Source organism: Primulina tabacum, chromosome 11, assembly GCF_025594145.1.
Source record: "Primulina tabacum isolate GXHZ01 chromosome 11, ASM2559414v2, whole genome shotgun sequence".
Taxonomy (NCBI): Eukaryota; Viridiplantae; Streptophyta; class Magnoliopsida; order Lamiales; family Gesneriaceae; genus Primulina; species Primulina tabacum.
In genome coordinates, this window is record NC_134560.1 from 21,526,592 (window position 1) to 21,544,202 (window position 17,611).

The following is a 17,611-nucleotide window of genomic DNA, read 5'->3' on the forward strand; positions in this document are numbered from 1 at the left end:
ATGCTGTTGTGGATCAACGATGTTTCAATACACCTACAGCTGATGAAGTTGCTGCCATTTGGATCGAAAGAAATAATGCCAATATACCATATGATAGAGACATTGTAATTCATGGATGCAATAGTCAGAATAATAGAATTAATCATTATTTTTTATTTAATTTAATACATTGTTAGAACTTTTACCAATTCACTATATAATATTTCTCTAATTTTTATAATTTAATGCATGGTTTTATTTGTATTATATAATATTTATTTGTAAATTTTAAAAAATGTCATATTCTGAATGCGTACTTTTTCTCTTTTTAATATATTATCATAGTAATCAACAAAGACAAGCAGAAGATAGTTTCTAACTGAGAGTACTATTGTTACAAATTTCAAATAAGAGATAACATGCCATCGATGCTTTTATATGCTGGAAGATTGTTGCAACAATATGCAGTTGATATGTAGATTAAACTTGAAACAACTAGATTGGATTACTTTAGAAGGAACTAAGCCAAAATGAGGTTAGAACATTATCAAGGTATCATTGACAGCATTATAAATGGAGAAACAAAAGGAAATGAAATTGGAAGAAGAATAGTTCTTCCACCATCATTTATCGGAGGATCAAGGGATATGCGTCGTAGATATCTTGATGCAATGGCATTAGTAAGAAAGTTTGGAAAACTTGATCTTTTCATTACAATGGCTTGTAATCCAGAATGGAAAGAGATAACAGATAATTTGAAAGAAGGTCAACAACCTCATGATCGACCTGATTTACCTACCAGGGTATTTCGAGCTAAGTTACAAGATTTAAAAAATCAAATAATTACCAAGTCAATATTCGGAGTGTTTGCTGCTTTTGTTTATGTGGATGAAATTTCAAAAGAGGGGGATGCCTCATATGCACATGTTGATTATTTTGAGGCAAGATTCTAAAATCAATGGTCCTGAAAATTTTGATTACTATGTATCAGAAGAATTACCAAACAAAGACAAAAATCCCAACCTTCATAATTTTGTTGTGAAGCATATGATGCTTGGTCCTTGTGGGGATTTAAATAAAAAGAATTCTTGTATGATTGTTGGGCGTTGTAAAAGCAACTATCCACGCCAGTTTTGTCAAAGTACAACACAAGGAAAAGATGGTTATCCAATTTATAGAAGAAGAAATTATGGGCAAATAGTTGATACACGAAAGGCAAAGCTAAACAATCAATGTGTTGTTCCTCACAATTGTAACCTTCTGTTAAGGTATGATTGTCAAGTTAATGTCGAAGTATGCTCTGGATTGACGGCTGTCAAATATCTTTACAAAAATATATATATAAAGGACATGATAAAGTTGTTGCGCATATTGCCTCCAGCAATAGTGATACTGTTGTGGATGAGATTAAGAACTTTCAAGATGCAAGGTGGGTCTCAGCACAAGAAGCACTGTGGAGAATATTTGAATTTGATTTAAACGAGATATCCCCGGCTGTAATAAGTTTGGCATTACACTTGCCTAACAAACAATGCATCACATTTTGGAGGAATCAAAATTTGGAAAATGTCATGCAACACAAATTGACCTCAAAGACGTTGCTAACTGAATTTTTCATATTTGCTCAATAAATTCTAAAGCAATATCTTATTTATATGCCGAATTCCTACAACATTATGTATGGGACAAAAGAAACAAGTGTTGGTATGAAAGGAAAAAGTAAAGGTTATTGGGCGTATAAATGGTGCAAATTCTACAGAAAAAGAAAGGTATTATTTAAGATTATTGCTCAATCATGTAAGAGGACCTACTTCTTTTAACTATTTGTTAACAGTTAATGGAAATATTTGTTTCACATTCAAAGAAGCAGAACAGCAAAAGGGGTTACTTGAATCAGATCAGAGAAGCTTTGAGTGTTTGAATGAGGCTATGAGCTTCCATGTGAGTGCCCGTATCTTGTATTCATAATTTTACGGAATTATTAAAAATTTTCTCTTTAAATAAATAAACTTGCAACGTTTAAAAACTTTCATAAATAACTCAACGGTTTAACATAAACATAGCAGCGGAAACTGAATAATGTTTTAAACAAGAACTTAAAATATATAAAAGTTATAACAAGAGTTTGAACATAAAACTGAATAATTAAACGTGTTGTCCTCGGGTCGTACTACCGTTGATCCGAGCTAACTCATTGGTCCCCGCCCTCAGCCTCTGCATCGACAGTACCTACATCAATCAAGTCTAGTAAGTCTAAAGACCCAGCATGCATATATCGTGAATAACAAGTAAATATATCATAAAATCGCATGCAACGTAAAAATATCGTATCGTAAAGCGTAACGTAAAAATCGTATCGTGAGTAATTATAAATACGTGCATATCTGAAAATCATACGTAAAAGCTTTGCTCGATAGAGCTCTATCATAACATATCATATCGTAATTTTTGGTAGAGATAATGTTTCTACGCAAGTGGCCCATATCATAACATACACATCTGATCAGACTAAACCACAGTATACTAGGCGGTAGTGATCATCACAGCCCTTGGACTGGATATCCGTACACATACATAATCGGAAACCGGTCGTAAGTCACCGGGTGAAGCAATCCCATAAGCGCAAGGTGGCCACAAGACATATCGCATATATCTCAATAATAAACAATTTATATTTTTATGCACGTAATATAATTATTATCCTGTTTTAATTTACCAATTGAGTTTGATCGTTCCCAAGCTTGTTGCGACCTAATTCTAACATGAGACACATGCAAATAATCTCAACTTGACCAACATCTCATAATCGAACTAAAAACGAGACAATTACGCCCAACAAACTTAGTATCTAACCATGAATCCGTACCAACCCGAACCAACATCGAACCATCGTTTAGTCATGATTAAAATACACCTAAAATACTGAAAAATATAAACCAAGGGCTGTAATACACGAAAATTTTGCATGGAGGCCAAAATAATGAAACGTTCTTTCGAGAGTCACTTTGGCACATTGCACCGTAAATTCTCGTACGACCTCTAAACTTAACCAAATCACAAATGGCCAAAAACAATACCTTCCTAACTCAATAAGGTACTGTCCAGTCTGAGGCCATAGGCTAAAAGCCAACCAAGAACTCGAAACAAGCTTCTTGAACCGAAGCCAAAGTTGCTGTCAACAAAAATGCAGCAGCGGCTGCTGTGATTCCTTGGGTTAGTTTTCGAGGCTATTGACCATTGGGGCTTGAACCACTGATAATAACCTCTTACCAACATCCTAAGGTGTGGCTTGAACCATGGCTAAGGGCCCTAAGCCAACCACAATCAAAACAACCACCCAAAACAATCCAAAGCTTCACTAGAGAACACATATGCTGTACCGTGGGGAGTGTAGCTTGTTCTTGCTGTCATGTATCATTCCAGTGGCCATATGATCGACCATGGCATGATCTAAACATCATGAGGCATTGTGTGAACCATGGCTAAGGGCTTGAAGACAACCAAGATCCACCCCCAACCTCAAAACCGAAACTACTCACACAAAACAGAAATGAAAACCGAAGGGGCACTTGTCTTGTTTATTATAAAAATCGATGAGACCATGAACCAAGCCATGCATCTTGGTCATGTCGTAGACATGCTAATGAAGTATTCTAACCATGGCTACACTGCAATGGTTTGAACACATACCTTAGACAACAAACCAAGAAAATCGAGACTCAAATCTGCACTATGGAGAGTTGCTGTCCATTCAGTTGCTGGGGGGGGGGGGGGAAGGGCTTTAACCAACGGACTAACACCTTCCTAGCACACCCTATGTCATGTCTATAAGCAGCCTTGAGCCCCTAGAAATCGAGCCAACCATGAAACCACAAAAACATCAAAACCGTGAGGTGCACAAGTGAAGAGTCGAAAAATCTGCACAATGTTTTTCGAAAGTTCTTGACATGATTTCGGTTTTGTCATAGATCAAGCACATGCAATGGTTTAAAAATAGATATATAACTTGATTGAAGAGCAAAGAAATAATATAGACATGCCTTAAGTTGTTTTTACAATAAAAAACACAATACGTCGGATCGGGAGACACGGCAACGGAAATGAAGACACCTTGCTATTGTTGCTGTCTTGGGTGAGAATGGGAGCTTCTAAATCTCTAATATTTCGTGCTAGGGAGAATGAAGAAGGTGGTGAAGGCTTGTGGTCAAATAAGGTGGTGCATGGGTGAGTAATTGATGTCAAGTTGGGGGGACATACATGTTGAATGGTTGTCATTTCTTTTCTTGTTGTTTGGGGAGTTAAATGGTGTCAAGTTGGGATTGTGTGGAGTAGAATATGATCGAGAGTAGGCTGCCAATTAGTGTAGGATTTGTTTAAGTTTTGCTAAGTAGAATCCTAGGCTAGATAAGCTTGATTAAAAGGTTAATTAAGCATAATTTTGATGAATTAAGAAGCCTACAATTAAATTGGTGATTAATTAATTAAAGTATACTAAAATCAACTTAATTTCATTAAAATAAATTATTTCTTAGCTTGGAATAAATTTAGGAATATTTTTGGATCATAAAATTCATCTCCGATTTCCTATCTCCGGTCCGCTCTCGCGTATATATCTAAAAAGCTAAAATTTGAAATACGCGATTTAAAATCCTTAGAAATAATGTAAATTATTTAAATGCAATTAAACCAACAATTTCTTAAAATAATAACCATTTAAAATTAAATAATAGAAATTATGCACATATCTACGCATATTGGTTTTTCGGGTACTACAACACTCCCCCTCTTAAATAAAATTTCGTCCTCGAAATTAGAACTCACCGAATAAATCTGGAAAGCGACTCCTCATCTCTGACTCTGACTCCCAAGTAGCTTCCTCATCAGAATGATTAAGCCGCTTGACCTTCACTGATTTGATCACTTTGTTTCGAAGCTTCTTCTCCTTACGGTCTAATATCTGCACTGGTCTCTCTTCATAAGACAAGTTCGGAGAAAGCTGCAACGGCTCAAAGTTCAACACATGAGAAGGGTTCGCTAAATACTTCCTCAACATCGACACATGGAATACAATGTGTACTCCGGCCAGATTCGGCGGAAGAGCGACACGATATGCTAATGTCCCAACTCTGTCGAGGATCTCAAATGGTCCGATGAACCTCAGACTAAGCTTCCCCTTCTTTCTGAATCTCATGACACCCTTCATCGGTGCTATCTTCACGAAAACATGGTCGCCAACGGCAAACTCTAGATCTCTCATCCTCCGATCGGCATAACTCTTCTGTCGACTCTGAGCAGTTCTCATCCTGTCACGGATTACGACTACTAGATCAGGAGTCTGCTGAACGATCTCTGGTCCTAACTCTGATATCTCGCCTACTTCATCCCAATGAATAGGCGATCTACACTTCCTTCTGTACAGTGCTTCATAAGGAGCCATACCCATAGACGACTGAAAGCTGTTGTTATAGGTAAACTCCACTAATGGCAACTTCGATTCCCAGCTCCCTGAGAAATCAATGACACAAGCACGGAGAAGATCCTCCAAGATCTGAATAACTCTCTCTAATTGACCATCTATCTGAGGGTGAAAAGCTGTGCTAAACAACAACTTCGTACCCATAGCTGAATGCAGACTCTTCCAAAATGAGGAAGTGAATCTCGGATCTCTGTCATAAACAATAGAGACTGGGATACCGTGCAATCGGACTATCTCATGGATATATAACTCGGCATACTAAATCACGGAGAAAGTCGTCTTAATAGGCAAGAAATGCGCTGACTTGGTAAGACGATCAACAATCACCCATATAGCATTCGAACATCTAGCCGACTTCGGTAAAACAACCACGAAATCCATGTTAATGTTCTCCCACTTCCACTCGAGAATGGGAAGTGGCTTGACTAAGCCGGCTGGTCTCTGATGTTCAGCTTTCACAAGTTGACAAGTCAAACACTAGGATACAAATCTCCGGATCTCTTTCTTTATACCGGGCCACCAATATAACATCTGCAGATCCTTGTACATCTTCGTACTCCCAGGATGAATAGATTACGGGGACATATGGGCCTCAAATAATATGTCTGTTCGAATAGAATCGCTGCTATGAACCCATATCCTATCTCGATAACGAACAATGTCATCACTCACTGTGTACAAAACACTGCCCTTCGCCTCATCTCTCTGCCTCCACTTTGCCAACTGCTCATCAGATGACTGACTGCAGCGAATACGGTCTAATAATGAAGACTTAATCGTCAAGGTAGATAGACGGGGAACTCTACCTCGAGTATAAATCTCTAGATCAAACCTTTGATTCTCACTCTGAAGAGGCCTCTGAACTGTCAAATGAGCCATTACTGCGACTTTTCGGCTCAAAGCATCCGCTACTACATTAGCTTTACCAGGATGGTAGCTAATGTCACAGTCATAATCCTTGACCAACTCCAACCAATGCCTCTGACGCATATTCAACTCTTTCTGCGTAAAGAAGTACTTGAGGCTCTTGTGGTCGGTAAAGATCTGACACTTCTCTCCGTATAGAAAATGCCTCCAAATCTTCAAGGAAAATACTACAGCAACTAACTCAAGATCATGAGTAGGGTAGTTCTTCTCGTGGATCTTCAACTGACGAAAAGCATACGCTATTACTTTCCCATACTGCATCAACACTGCGCCTAGACCAAGCTTCGAAGCATCGGTATACAATACAAAATCTCCGGGCCCAGAAGGCATGGACAAGATCGACGCTGGAATAAGAGCTTGCTTCAAAGAATCAAAGCTCTTCTGGCACTCATCGCTCCACACGTACTTAGCATTCTTCTTAGTCAATGACGTGAGTGGAACTGCGATAGAGGAGAAACCCTGAATAAACTTCCGATAGTATCCTGCTAGACCAAGGAAACTACGGATCTCTGATGCACTCTGCGGCACCTCCCAATCTCTGACTGTCGCAACCTTCGCTGGGTCTACCTCAATGCCACTGCTAGATATGATGTGGCCTAGGAACGCCACTTTCTCCAACAAGAACTCGCACTTGCTGAACTTAGCGAACAACTTGTGCCTCTGCAACGTCTGCAATATTGCAGTCAGATGCCTGTTGTGATCCTCTTGACTCTTTGAGTAGACGAGAATGTTGTCTATGAATACAATAACGAACTGATCAGGATACGGGTGAAATACACGATTCATGAGATCCATAAAGATCGCCGGCGCATTCGTCAGACCGAACGGCATCACTAGGAACTCGAAGTGCCCATAACGAGTCCTAAAAACAGTCTTAAAATTATCGGCGTCTTTCACCCTCAACTGGTGATATCCGGAACGCAGATCTATCTTGGAGAATACCGAGGCTCCCTGCAACTGATCAAAAAAATCCTTGATCCTCGGAAGTGGGTATTTATTCTTCACTGTAACCCTGTTCAACTCCCGGTAGTCAATGAAAAGCCTCATAGATCCGTCTTTCTTCTTCACGAATAAGACAGGCGCGCCCCATGGAGAGAAACTCGGGCGAATAAACTCCTTGTCAAGAAGCTCCTGAATCTGTTTCTTGATCTCAACCATCTCTGACGGTGCTAATCTGTATGGCGCCTTAGAGATTGGCGCGGTACCTGGCATAAGATCGATCGAAAACTCAACCTCTCGTACCGGTGGTCTACCAGAGACGTCATCGGGAAAAACGTCTGAAAAGTCCCTGACAACTGTGACATTTGCAACTAACTGGCTGGGGACCTCGGGAACAGATATAATGGTTGCAATGATTGCCGACAACCCCTATGTATGAGCTTCGTAGCTTGAATACAAGATATCATGATAGGAAAATTAAAGTACCTGTCAGGCTCGAATAGGAACTGCTCCCTTCCAAGCGGTCGGACTAGAACAGATCTCCGCTGAAAATCAATAAGTGTTTTGTTCTTGTGCAGCCAATCCATCCCAAGGATAATATCGAACTCTGGCATTGGCAGCACGATCAAATCCGCATAGACAAGATTTCCATGAAGCTCGAGGTCTATGTCTCGTACTACGCTAGTTGCTGCCATCTCCTCGCCAGATGGAATAACCACAGAATACGCCACATCCAATCCAATCGTCTTGACCTTGATGGAATTCACAAAAGTCTCAGATATGAATGAATGAGTGGCCCATGAATCAATCAAGGCGTTCGGAGAAGCTCCGCCTATAAATATTCTTCCTGAAAGGTTGAAACATCTATCTAAATCCAATAATTTACCAGAATTAATCCTATAGACGTGAAAAAGGTCAAAGTTCTTCTAACTTAGATTCCCAAAACGACCCGAATAGAACATGCAGTCTTATCACAATTTCTAAGTTCAAATATTGTAGCCCAATAATTCAAACCAATTAATCCCAAAACGCTGAATTAAATATGCTAAAATTTTCCCAAATATAAACTTAAAGATTTAATATACCTGTCAAGAGCATAGTCCCTGGGTTCGTGTAAGGCCCTATATTTTGATTCTGTTAATATGAGATTATTGATTATGAATTGATGTGATTATAGACGGGCCATTCCAAGACCAGATTGGGCAAAGCATATGAATTATGCAATTTTTCGGACAGAACTATTGGCGCTCGAGCGGTAGAAAATGACCGCCTGAGCGCCAATGTTCAACAGGGATACGTCTCGGACAGAACATTTCGCGCCCGAGCGGCAAATTGCAACCGCCCGAGCGCCGACCGAGATGCAAGAAAATGTTGGACAGAACATGCCGCGCCTGAGCGGTAACTTGCAACCGCCCGAGCGCCGCTTAAGGTTCAAGAAAAATAGACACGTACTTTTAACATGCAAGTTGGACATATATATATGTATATAAAAAATTCATTTCCTCAGAATGTATTAGAAAGAGAAAGAATGAGAAAGGGTCAGAAGAATTGTGTGAAAAATCCTTACGCCTTTACATTTTGATCCGTCCGTCTGATTTTCAATCCGACTTCAGTATTGTGTTCCTAACGACGAGAGCTTCAACTGGACGTAAGTTTTATTAAGTTTTGATATGGTTTGAAATTATGATATGGAGAAAATCGGATATGATTCATATATGGTGTTTCTGATATGTTAGACATCGTATAATCGAAATCGGATTGAAGAAAGGATACCGTACGGAATTTTTATGAATTTTAGAGTTGATTTGATTGAGATGTGATATCAGATTTGTATCGTTATTGATTATGAGTTGTTGGAATTGATATCTGACTGATATGTATTGCTGGGTATATTGAGATTGTACAGTTATGCTGTTGAAACAGAATTTGATTTAGTTCTGATTATATCCAGTATTGATCTGAGTTGTATATTGATACGATACCTCGATATTGTCATTGCCAGATTGAGTATTGACACATTTGAGTCCGAGACCTCGACAGAGTCAGATTGACAGGAAGAAAGGTATAAACCAATGTTGATCCGGGATTGCACAACTCGAGTTAAATTCAACTTGAGTTTCTCAAAATCACACACTGAATGATTATTGTATTGATATTTGCAATTCCTTAGATTGATATGCTTGTTCTATTGATTTATAGCAAAGCATGAGTTAGACTCTTGGGCAGATATGCCTAATCTTTGGCAGAACCGTCAAGTCACTGGACTTTTGGGTATATATCGATGTGCCTAGGAGTAGATCGACTTCTATTGCAGATATTCGATACAGATAGCCAAAGTATTGGAATAAGAACGTACCACCATCTGGCTGGGGAAAGTAGGTGGGAGAATGTTGCGTTCTTATTCAACCGGGATCCCTAGATTAGAAATGAGTAGAGTCTGAAATGACGAGTCCAGAGTTCTATTGACAGCTTTATATCGATACATGTCTTTCTGAGTTGATACATGCTATTGATATGTGTTTCATGCTTTTATATATTCTTTTATATGACTGCATGTTTACATTGTTTGTACTGGGATTATATTCTCACCGGAGTTATCCGGCTGTTGTCTTGTTTGTATGTGTTTATGACAACAGGTGGGGCAGGATCAGGATCAGGAAGAGGATGAGAGATTCAGAATTAGCGTGGAGATCTGGACTTATAGTATATTGATTTTCAGTACTTTATATAGTGACTGAACTTTAGTTTAAGTTAAATAAATGTTGTACAAGACTTGTACTTTTATATTGACATGTATATCAGATCGAGTATATTACGTTTCCACATTTGCATTTTAAGAAAAAAATTTATGTCCCACATTACTTAATTGTTATATTGATTCTTAATAATGATTAAGAAGACGAATTAGGTTTGGGTCCCCACAGTTCGCCTCCGCTGCATGGAGTGCAAACACTCTGCCCTGAGTAGGCAATGTCCCTTGAGGACAATCCTTAAGCAAATGGCCAGTACCGCCACACTTGAAACACTTCCCAGAGCCATACATGCAAACTCCGGTATGGCAGCGTGTGCACCTGGCACAGACCGGGTACTCCTGCCTCCTCGAGACCACACGTCCCTGCTAGTACTGCTGCTCTATGCTCCTCGATGGGCCATGGAAAGGCCTCTTATGCTGCTGCTGGTGCTGAGGAGGGCGGTGGGGCACCTGAAATGGCCGCTTACCCTGGCGGTCATTCTCGATATCTCTCTTATCCTGCTCTGCAGTAAGAGCTCTAGAGACAGCGACCTCGTATGTCATAGGGCCAGCAACCCTAACATCATTGCGCAAGATCGACATCAATCCATCCATGAAGTGCCTAAGTCTGGCACCCTCATCGTTCGCGATCAGGGGTACAAAGTGACAACCCCTCTCGAACTTACGGATAAACTCCGTAACAGTCATGTCACCTTGTCTCAGGGTCATAAACTCCCTGGTCAATCTCAAACGCATGTCATCAGTAAAATACTTAGAGAAGAATACCTCTCTAAAGCGCGTCCAACTGAGAGTAGCTAGATCCAGAGCTACAGATGCGCCCTCCCACCACAGACGGGCGTCTCCTCCAAAAAGATAGGTCGCACAGCGGACCCTGTCAACATCCTCCAGCTCCATAAATCTGAAAGTAACCTCTAGGGACTTAATCCATCCTTCAGCAACCATGGGATCAGAAGTCCCAGTGAACTCCTTCGGGTTCATCCTCATGAACCGCTCACATATACCATCGGGTCTAGGCGGCCTAGCTACCGCTGCAGCATTGTTCCCCGCGAACTGTGCGAAGAACTGAGTCATACCCGCCATCACCTGGGTAAGCATATCAGGTGGTGGAGGAGGTGGCAGTGGACCTCTATCCTCATAACGGTTCTGAGTCTCATCAGCCTCGCTTTCAGCACCCCTCGGGCGGTCAATAGCTCATCTAGGAGGCATACTGTACCATGTAAAGTCCTTACGTAACCAACATGCAATATTTCTACTATTTTTCTTTAAATTTAAATATATAATTGCTAAAACATAATCTTAACATAAAATATTTTTCATGAGAACATGCTGATAAAATATTTCATGAGAACATGCTGGTAAACTATTTCATGCTCAAAAAATGTAATACGTGAAAGTAAGACTTACAGACTGAAGACGTGACTTCGTGAGTTTCTCTAGATCAGTAGTAAGTACAACCCTTTACAAGAAACAACGCTCTAATACCAACTGTGAGTGCCCGTATTTCGTATTCATAATTTTACGGAATTATTAAAAATTTTCTCTTTAAATAAATAAAGTTGCAACATATAAAAACTTTCGTAAAATAACTCAACGGTTTAACATAAACAAAGCAGCGGAAACCGTATAATGTTTTAAACAATAACTTAAAATATATAAAAGTTATAACAAGAGTTTGAACATAAAACTGAATAATTAAACGTGAGGTCCTCGGGTTCGTACTACCGCTGATCCGAGCTAACTCACTGGTCCCCGCCCTCAGCCTCTGCATCAACAGTACCTACATCAATCAAGTCTAATGAGTCTAAAGACTCAGCATGCATATATCGTGAATAACAAGTAAATATATCTTAAAATCGCATGCAACGTAAAAATATCGTATCGTAAAGCGTAACGTAAAAATCGTATCGTGAGTTATTATAAATACATGCATATCTAAAAATCATACGTAAAAGTTTGCTCGATAGAGCTCTGTCATAACATATCATATCGTAATTTTTGGTAGAGATAATGTTTCTACGCAAGTGGCCCATAACATAACATGCACGTCTGATCAGACTAAACCACAGTATACTCGGCGGTAGTGATCATCACAGCCCTTGGACTGGATATCCGTACCCATACATAATCGTAAACCGGTCGTAAGTCACCGGGTAAAGCAATCCCATAAGCGTAAGGTGGCCACAAGACATATCGCATATATCTCAAAAATAAACAATTTATATTTTTGTGCACGTAATATAATTATTATCCTGTTTTAATTTACCAATTGATTTGGATCGTTCCCATGCTCGCTGCGACCTAATTCTAACATGAGACACATGCAAATAATCTCAACTTGACCAACATCTCATAATCGAACTAAAAACGAGACAATTACGCCCAACAAACTTAGTATCTAACCATGACTCCGTACCAACCCGAACCAACATCAAACTATCGTTTAGTCATGATTAAAATACACCTAAAACACTGGAAAATATAAACCAAGGGCTGTAATACACGAAAATTTTGCATGGAGGCCAAAATCATGAAACGCTCTTTCGAGAGTCATTTTGGCACATTGCACCGTAAATTCTCGTACAACCTCTAAACTTAGCCAAATCACAAACGGCCAAAAACATGACCTTTCTAATCAATAAGGTATTGTCCAGTCCAAGGCCATAGGCTAAAAGCCAACCAAGAACTCGAAACAAGCCTCTTGAACCGAATCCAAAGTTGCTGTCAACAAAAATGCAGCAGCGGCTGCTGTGATTCCTTGGCTTTGTTTTCGAGGCTATTGGCCATTGGGGCTTAAACCACCGACCAGAACTTCTTAACAACATTCTAAGGTGTGGCTTAAACCATGGCTAAGGGCCCTAAGCCAACCACAATCCAGGCAACCACCCAAAACAATCCAAAGCTTCACCCGAGAACACATATGCTGTACCGTGGGGAGTGTTGCTTGTTCTTGCTGTCATTTATCATTCCACTGGCCATATGATCGATCATGGCATGATCTAAACATCATGAGGTATTGTGTGAACCGCGGCTAAGGCCAGAAACCAGCCAAGATCCACCCCCAACCTCAAAACCGAAACTACTCACACAAAACATAAATGAAAACCGAAGGGGCACTTGTCTTGTTTATTATAAAAACCGATGAGACCATGAACCAAGCCATGAAAGGTCATCTTGGTCACGTCCTAGATATGCTAAGGAAGTATTCTAACCATGGCTACAGCCCCTAGGACAGCCATGGTTCAAACACATACCTTAGACAACAAACCAAGAAAATCGAGACTCAAATCTGCACTATGGAGAGTTGCTGTCCATTCAATTGCTGTGGGGGAAAGGGCTTTAACCAACGGACTAACACCTTCCTAGCACACCCTATATCATGTCTATAAGCAGCCTTGATCCCCTGGAAATCGAGCCAACCCTGAAACCACAAAAACACCAAAACCGTGAGGTGCACAAATGAAGAGTCGAAAAATCTGCACAATGTTTTTCGAAACTTCTTGACATGATTTCGGTTTTGTCATAGATCAAGCACATGCAATGATTTAAAATAGATATATAACTTGATTGAAGAGCAAAGAAATAATATAGACATGCCTTAAGTTGTTTTTACAATAAAAAACACAATACGTTGGATCGGGAGAATAAATATCCATGGCAAATAGGGATACATCTCATGGGGTGGGAACGGGCCATAAACCAAGCCCACTTTAAATTTTATAATTATTACAATCATTCAACACAAAATATCCTAGTATACACCTAGCAAATTAGGCTTGGGCTTTTGATCATCCTTCATGCATAATATCACATATCATACACCATCAATTAATTATCACAATAATTAATTGATCCAATATTATATATCTTGATCCAATCACTAACCGCCACGATTATAAACTAAATTAACAAAGTATACAAACACCTTTGTCTACTTTCTAATTAATTTATTTATAACCGAATTTCTTGTAAATCACAATTTACTATAAATAATTAAAGTCCAACTTCAATTATTTATTTCATGAGATAATATGTACAACTTTTGTGGATTTAAACTTAAGGGCCCAAAAACTCATTTTTCACCTAAAACATTTTGGCCCATTTAAAATTCACAAATATGTTAGCCATCTAATGGCCCAACAACATCAAGGTTCATGACACTTTGATAATCCAAAACACTTTTGGAAACCCTAGTCGTCATCGCCGCCGCCGGATTCCGGCCAACAAAATTTTTTATTTTTTATTTTTGAGGGGGACGTTCGGGCTGCCCTTGCTGCCTGAAATGGGCAGCCCCTCAGGCAGCCCGAAATTTGCCCCCAAAATTCCTTGATTTTGTTGCAAAAATTTCATCTCATGCGGTTAGAAATCGACCTCAATATAATATTATGTATATGCTACACAAACTAGTACCATTAGCTCATGATACCACTTGAAAGAGAATCGATTAAGGTGCCCTAAAGCGCAACGGAAGTTCAAAACTTTTCAAGGTATGAAAACCGAAATTTTTATAGAAAAATTTAAACACCTCATGTACTAGCATGTAACATATACAAAAACACAAACTATGACATTCATAGAGTGTTTAAAATGTTACCTATCAATCTCAAAGATTGATGTAATGGCTCCAACCAAGTTGTAAACAACTTGGCTCTTCAAAGGCAAGACAAATCTACAAGCTCTCCTTGTCCTTGAGTCCTTCCTTCAAAATCAAGCCCACCACCAAACTTAAAAGATCCACCTTACACTTGCACTAGAAAATGTAGGGTATTTTTCTTTGAGAAGGGAATTGTTTCTCCAACAATTGATGAACTATTTGAGAGTAAAGGCACAAGAATTTCGGCCAAGTGCTTGTTTCGACAAGGGAGGAAGACTTTTCTTGGTTTGTGGAAAAGTAAAAGTAGTCTTTGCATGCCATGCTATTTTTTTAATAAAAAGTAATCCACAACCTTTCACCTCCCAAACATGCAAATCAAGTGGGCTTGTAACATTTACAAAGGGCCCATGGACCTTTTTAATTTAATTGTCTCAAACATATTTGAGCCCAATTAAACTTTACTTGATTTTACTCAAGCCCACTAGTTAAATAATTATTTCTAATTAGGCTCTACAAGGCCCAATGTTATTTAATTAATTCAACACTTGAATTAATTTTAATTATTTGGACTCTACTAGGCCCACTAGTGTTTAATTAATTCAACACTTGAATTAATTTAATTATTTAGTACATAATAATGTTTATGGAAATCACAATTTTCAAATACATTATTTATTTGGCCAACTTTTAATTTAAGAACACATTTATAAATTGAAAATTATATTTCCCTCATAGAAGTCATACTTCTATTTTTCATTAAGCTTATAAACTCCTTTATAAGCCGTTCAACACATTGAACTATTTTGCTTCACAACGGGATCTAGAAAGCTAGTACTTGTGTGGCCCTCAATGGTTCATTGATACAACTAGCCGTGGGTTCACATCTCCATGTTATTCGGACTAAACATGTCCTTATACGAGCATACCCCAATTGCTCCATTCTTAATTATCAACTCCTTGATAACAAGAACGTCAGAACTCAAGTCTGATAGTACCCAACCAATCATGTTAAACGCCAAGCAGCATCGCTTACATGATTCCCTAGGTATCAAATGATAGTGCCTGCAAGAACCATTCAATTATGGTTAGCGTACAGTATGGTCCCTTCAACTCATATATCCCGACCGATTTGACAACCATTGGTATATCGAGAGTTGTCAATGAATCGATACTATGTGTCATGTCGTAGTTGCGTCGATGGTGTAATCTATGAAACCCCTTTCATAATTACCACCATAATCTGATCAGAGATTTCATACTACATACACATAGGATATCCATACCCGAAGGTAAGTGGTGAATCCCCGACTACAATGCATCGACTCCTATATGTTTCGACAGAACACCCAACCTTGCCACCTGATGACCCCATGAGAGTCGGTAAACAAGTCAAAGTGTAATTCTAGCACATAGAGTCTCAATGTTGTCCCGGGTCATAGGGACTAATGGTGTACAACCATAAACTAGGACGTTTCCACTCGATAAGTGAGAACCACTTGGAAAGTTCTTTATGGAGGGTTGTTCAGTGCACTCTACCAGGAGCACCTATCTGCATGCTCGGACATCACAATGTCCTCTACCAATGAAACATGGTACTCACATCGCATATACTAGTCTCGAACTCGAGCGGCCTATATCCTTTTTAGCGGCGGCTAAATCGACTAAGAACTTTTTAGAATATACAGTATTCCAAATATGAGTTCATGATACTCATCATATGAGCATCTCATATTCTTTCTACTATTTGTATATTCAAGGGCTTTATCTATGCAACTAGCATGGGTATACAGATAAAGATGTGCCAAAATAATAATTTCAAATATTATTAAAATAAAGATCGTTTATACATAGAGTTTCATTGTGAACACTCGGCCAACACTTGGCTCGACGGGCATATACTCTAACAAAGACAGCGCCCTGAGCAAAAATTTATTATATTTTAAATGTTTATGCATCATGTTTAAGATATTTACGCAATTATGATAAATACATTGCATGCTTGGTTTTAAGGAAAAAGTTACGTTTATGTATGTTTTTATTAAGTGATGAATATGATGACATGTTTTGAAGGAAGTGATTTAGTTGTAGCTAACACGATGACACGATGATATGATTGGAGATGTCGTGAGAGAAAATGCTCCAGAGGGAGCCCGTTTAAGGGAGCAGGCCCAGAGGGAGCTTAACGATCGTATTTTCATTGACATGATATGATGATGTGATAGGCGGGCTTAGTTGACGGGTGAGAGTGTCAGTGATGTCCCCGCCACCCGGTACCGTGGTTACACGTAGATGGATTCATCGACTGACATGATGATACGAAAGTCACAGCTAATGAACGAAATTCAAATTAAGAAAATGAACATGTATATGTTGATACGATGATACATACTATGTGTTTGGCCAAAATATTTGAAACCCAATGATAATAGAAGCCCTAAAATGTGGAGAGGCCCAATAGACAAGTCCAGGAAAAGGTAAGTTGAAGACCACGTTTGGGGGAGCTGGTCCACGATCCACGTTGGACGATCGTGGAAAATGATCAAATCGTTCGGTGGATTGGAACAAAAACTGAGAGGAAGAATCAGAAAAAGAACAACAAAAAATCATCCAACAAAGCTTCTTCAATTCTCTCAATATTTTATCTGCATATTTTTCAATTTCTAGCATCCTAGTTTCTTTAGATTTTGGCATATTCCTCCAACTTTCTTGTAAAAAAATGTCGTTTATGCTCATAACTACGTAATTAAATTTGATGTTGTTCATGGATTTTCTCTTCAATTTCATTACATTCCTCAATTTATATATTTCTCTTTGAAGCCACACCGAGGGAATTAGAACTAACGGTCGAATCGGGACTCGCAACGCTTGACAAAGAAGTCAGAACATTCCATATTTGGCACGTTCACGTGTTTGGCACGCCCGCAATTTTCGTGATAAAACACTATGA

At 39.1% G+C, this 17,611-nt stretch overlaps 1 protein-coding gene across 1 annotated transcript; it reads left to right on the forward strand.

Annotated features, from left to right (window-relative positions):
- The first annotated feature begins 509 nt into the window (after positions 1-509).
- Positions 510-1,900, forward strand: LOC142519691 (uncharacterized). The gene is made up of 5 exons (XM_075622722.1): positions 510-782; positions 883-1,247; positions 1,361-1,475; positions 1,620-1,748; positions 1,814-1,900. The coding sequence occupies exons 1-5, from the start codon at positions 510-512 to the stop codon at positions 1,898-1,900; spliced, it is 969 nt and encodes a 322-aa protein (XP_075478837.1).
- Positions 1,901-17,611: the final 15,711 nt, after the last annotated feature.

What these genes read in the sequence shown, in the direction of transcription:
- LOC142519691 (XM_075622722.1), top strand. Translation starts at nt 510, where the DNA reads ATGAGGTTAGAACATTATCAAGGTATCATTGACAGCATTATAAATGGA. An exon ending in AATTGTAACCTTCTGTTAAG is followed by an intron (nt 1,248 to 1,360) that starts GTATGATTGTCA and finishes TATTGCCTCCAG; the next exon opens with CAATAGTGATACTGTTGTGG. An exon ending in TAAACGAGATATCCCCGGCT is followed by an intron (nt 1,476 to 1,619) that starts GTAATAAGTTTG and finishes TAAATTCTAAAG; the next exon opens with CAATATCTTATTTATATGCC.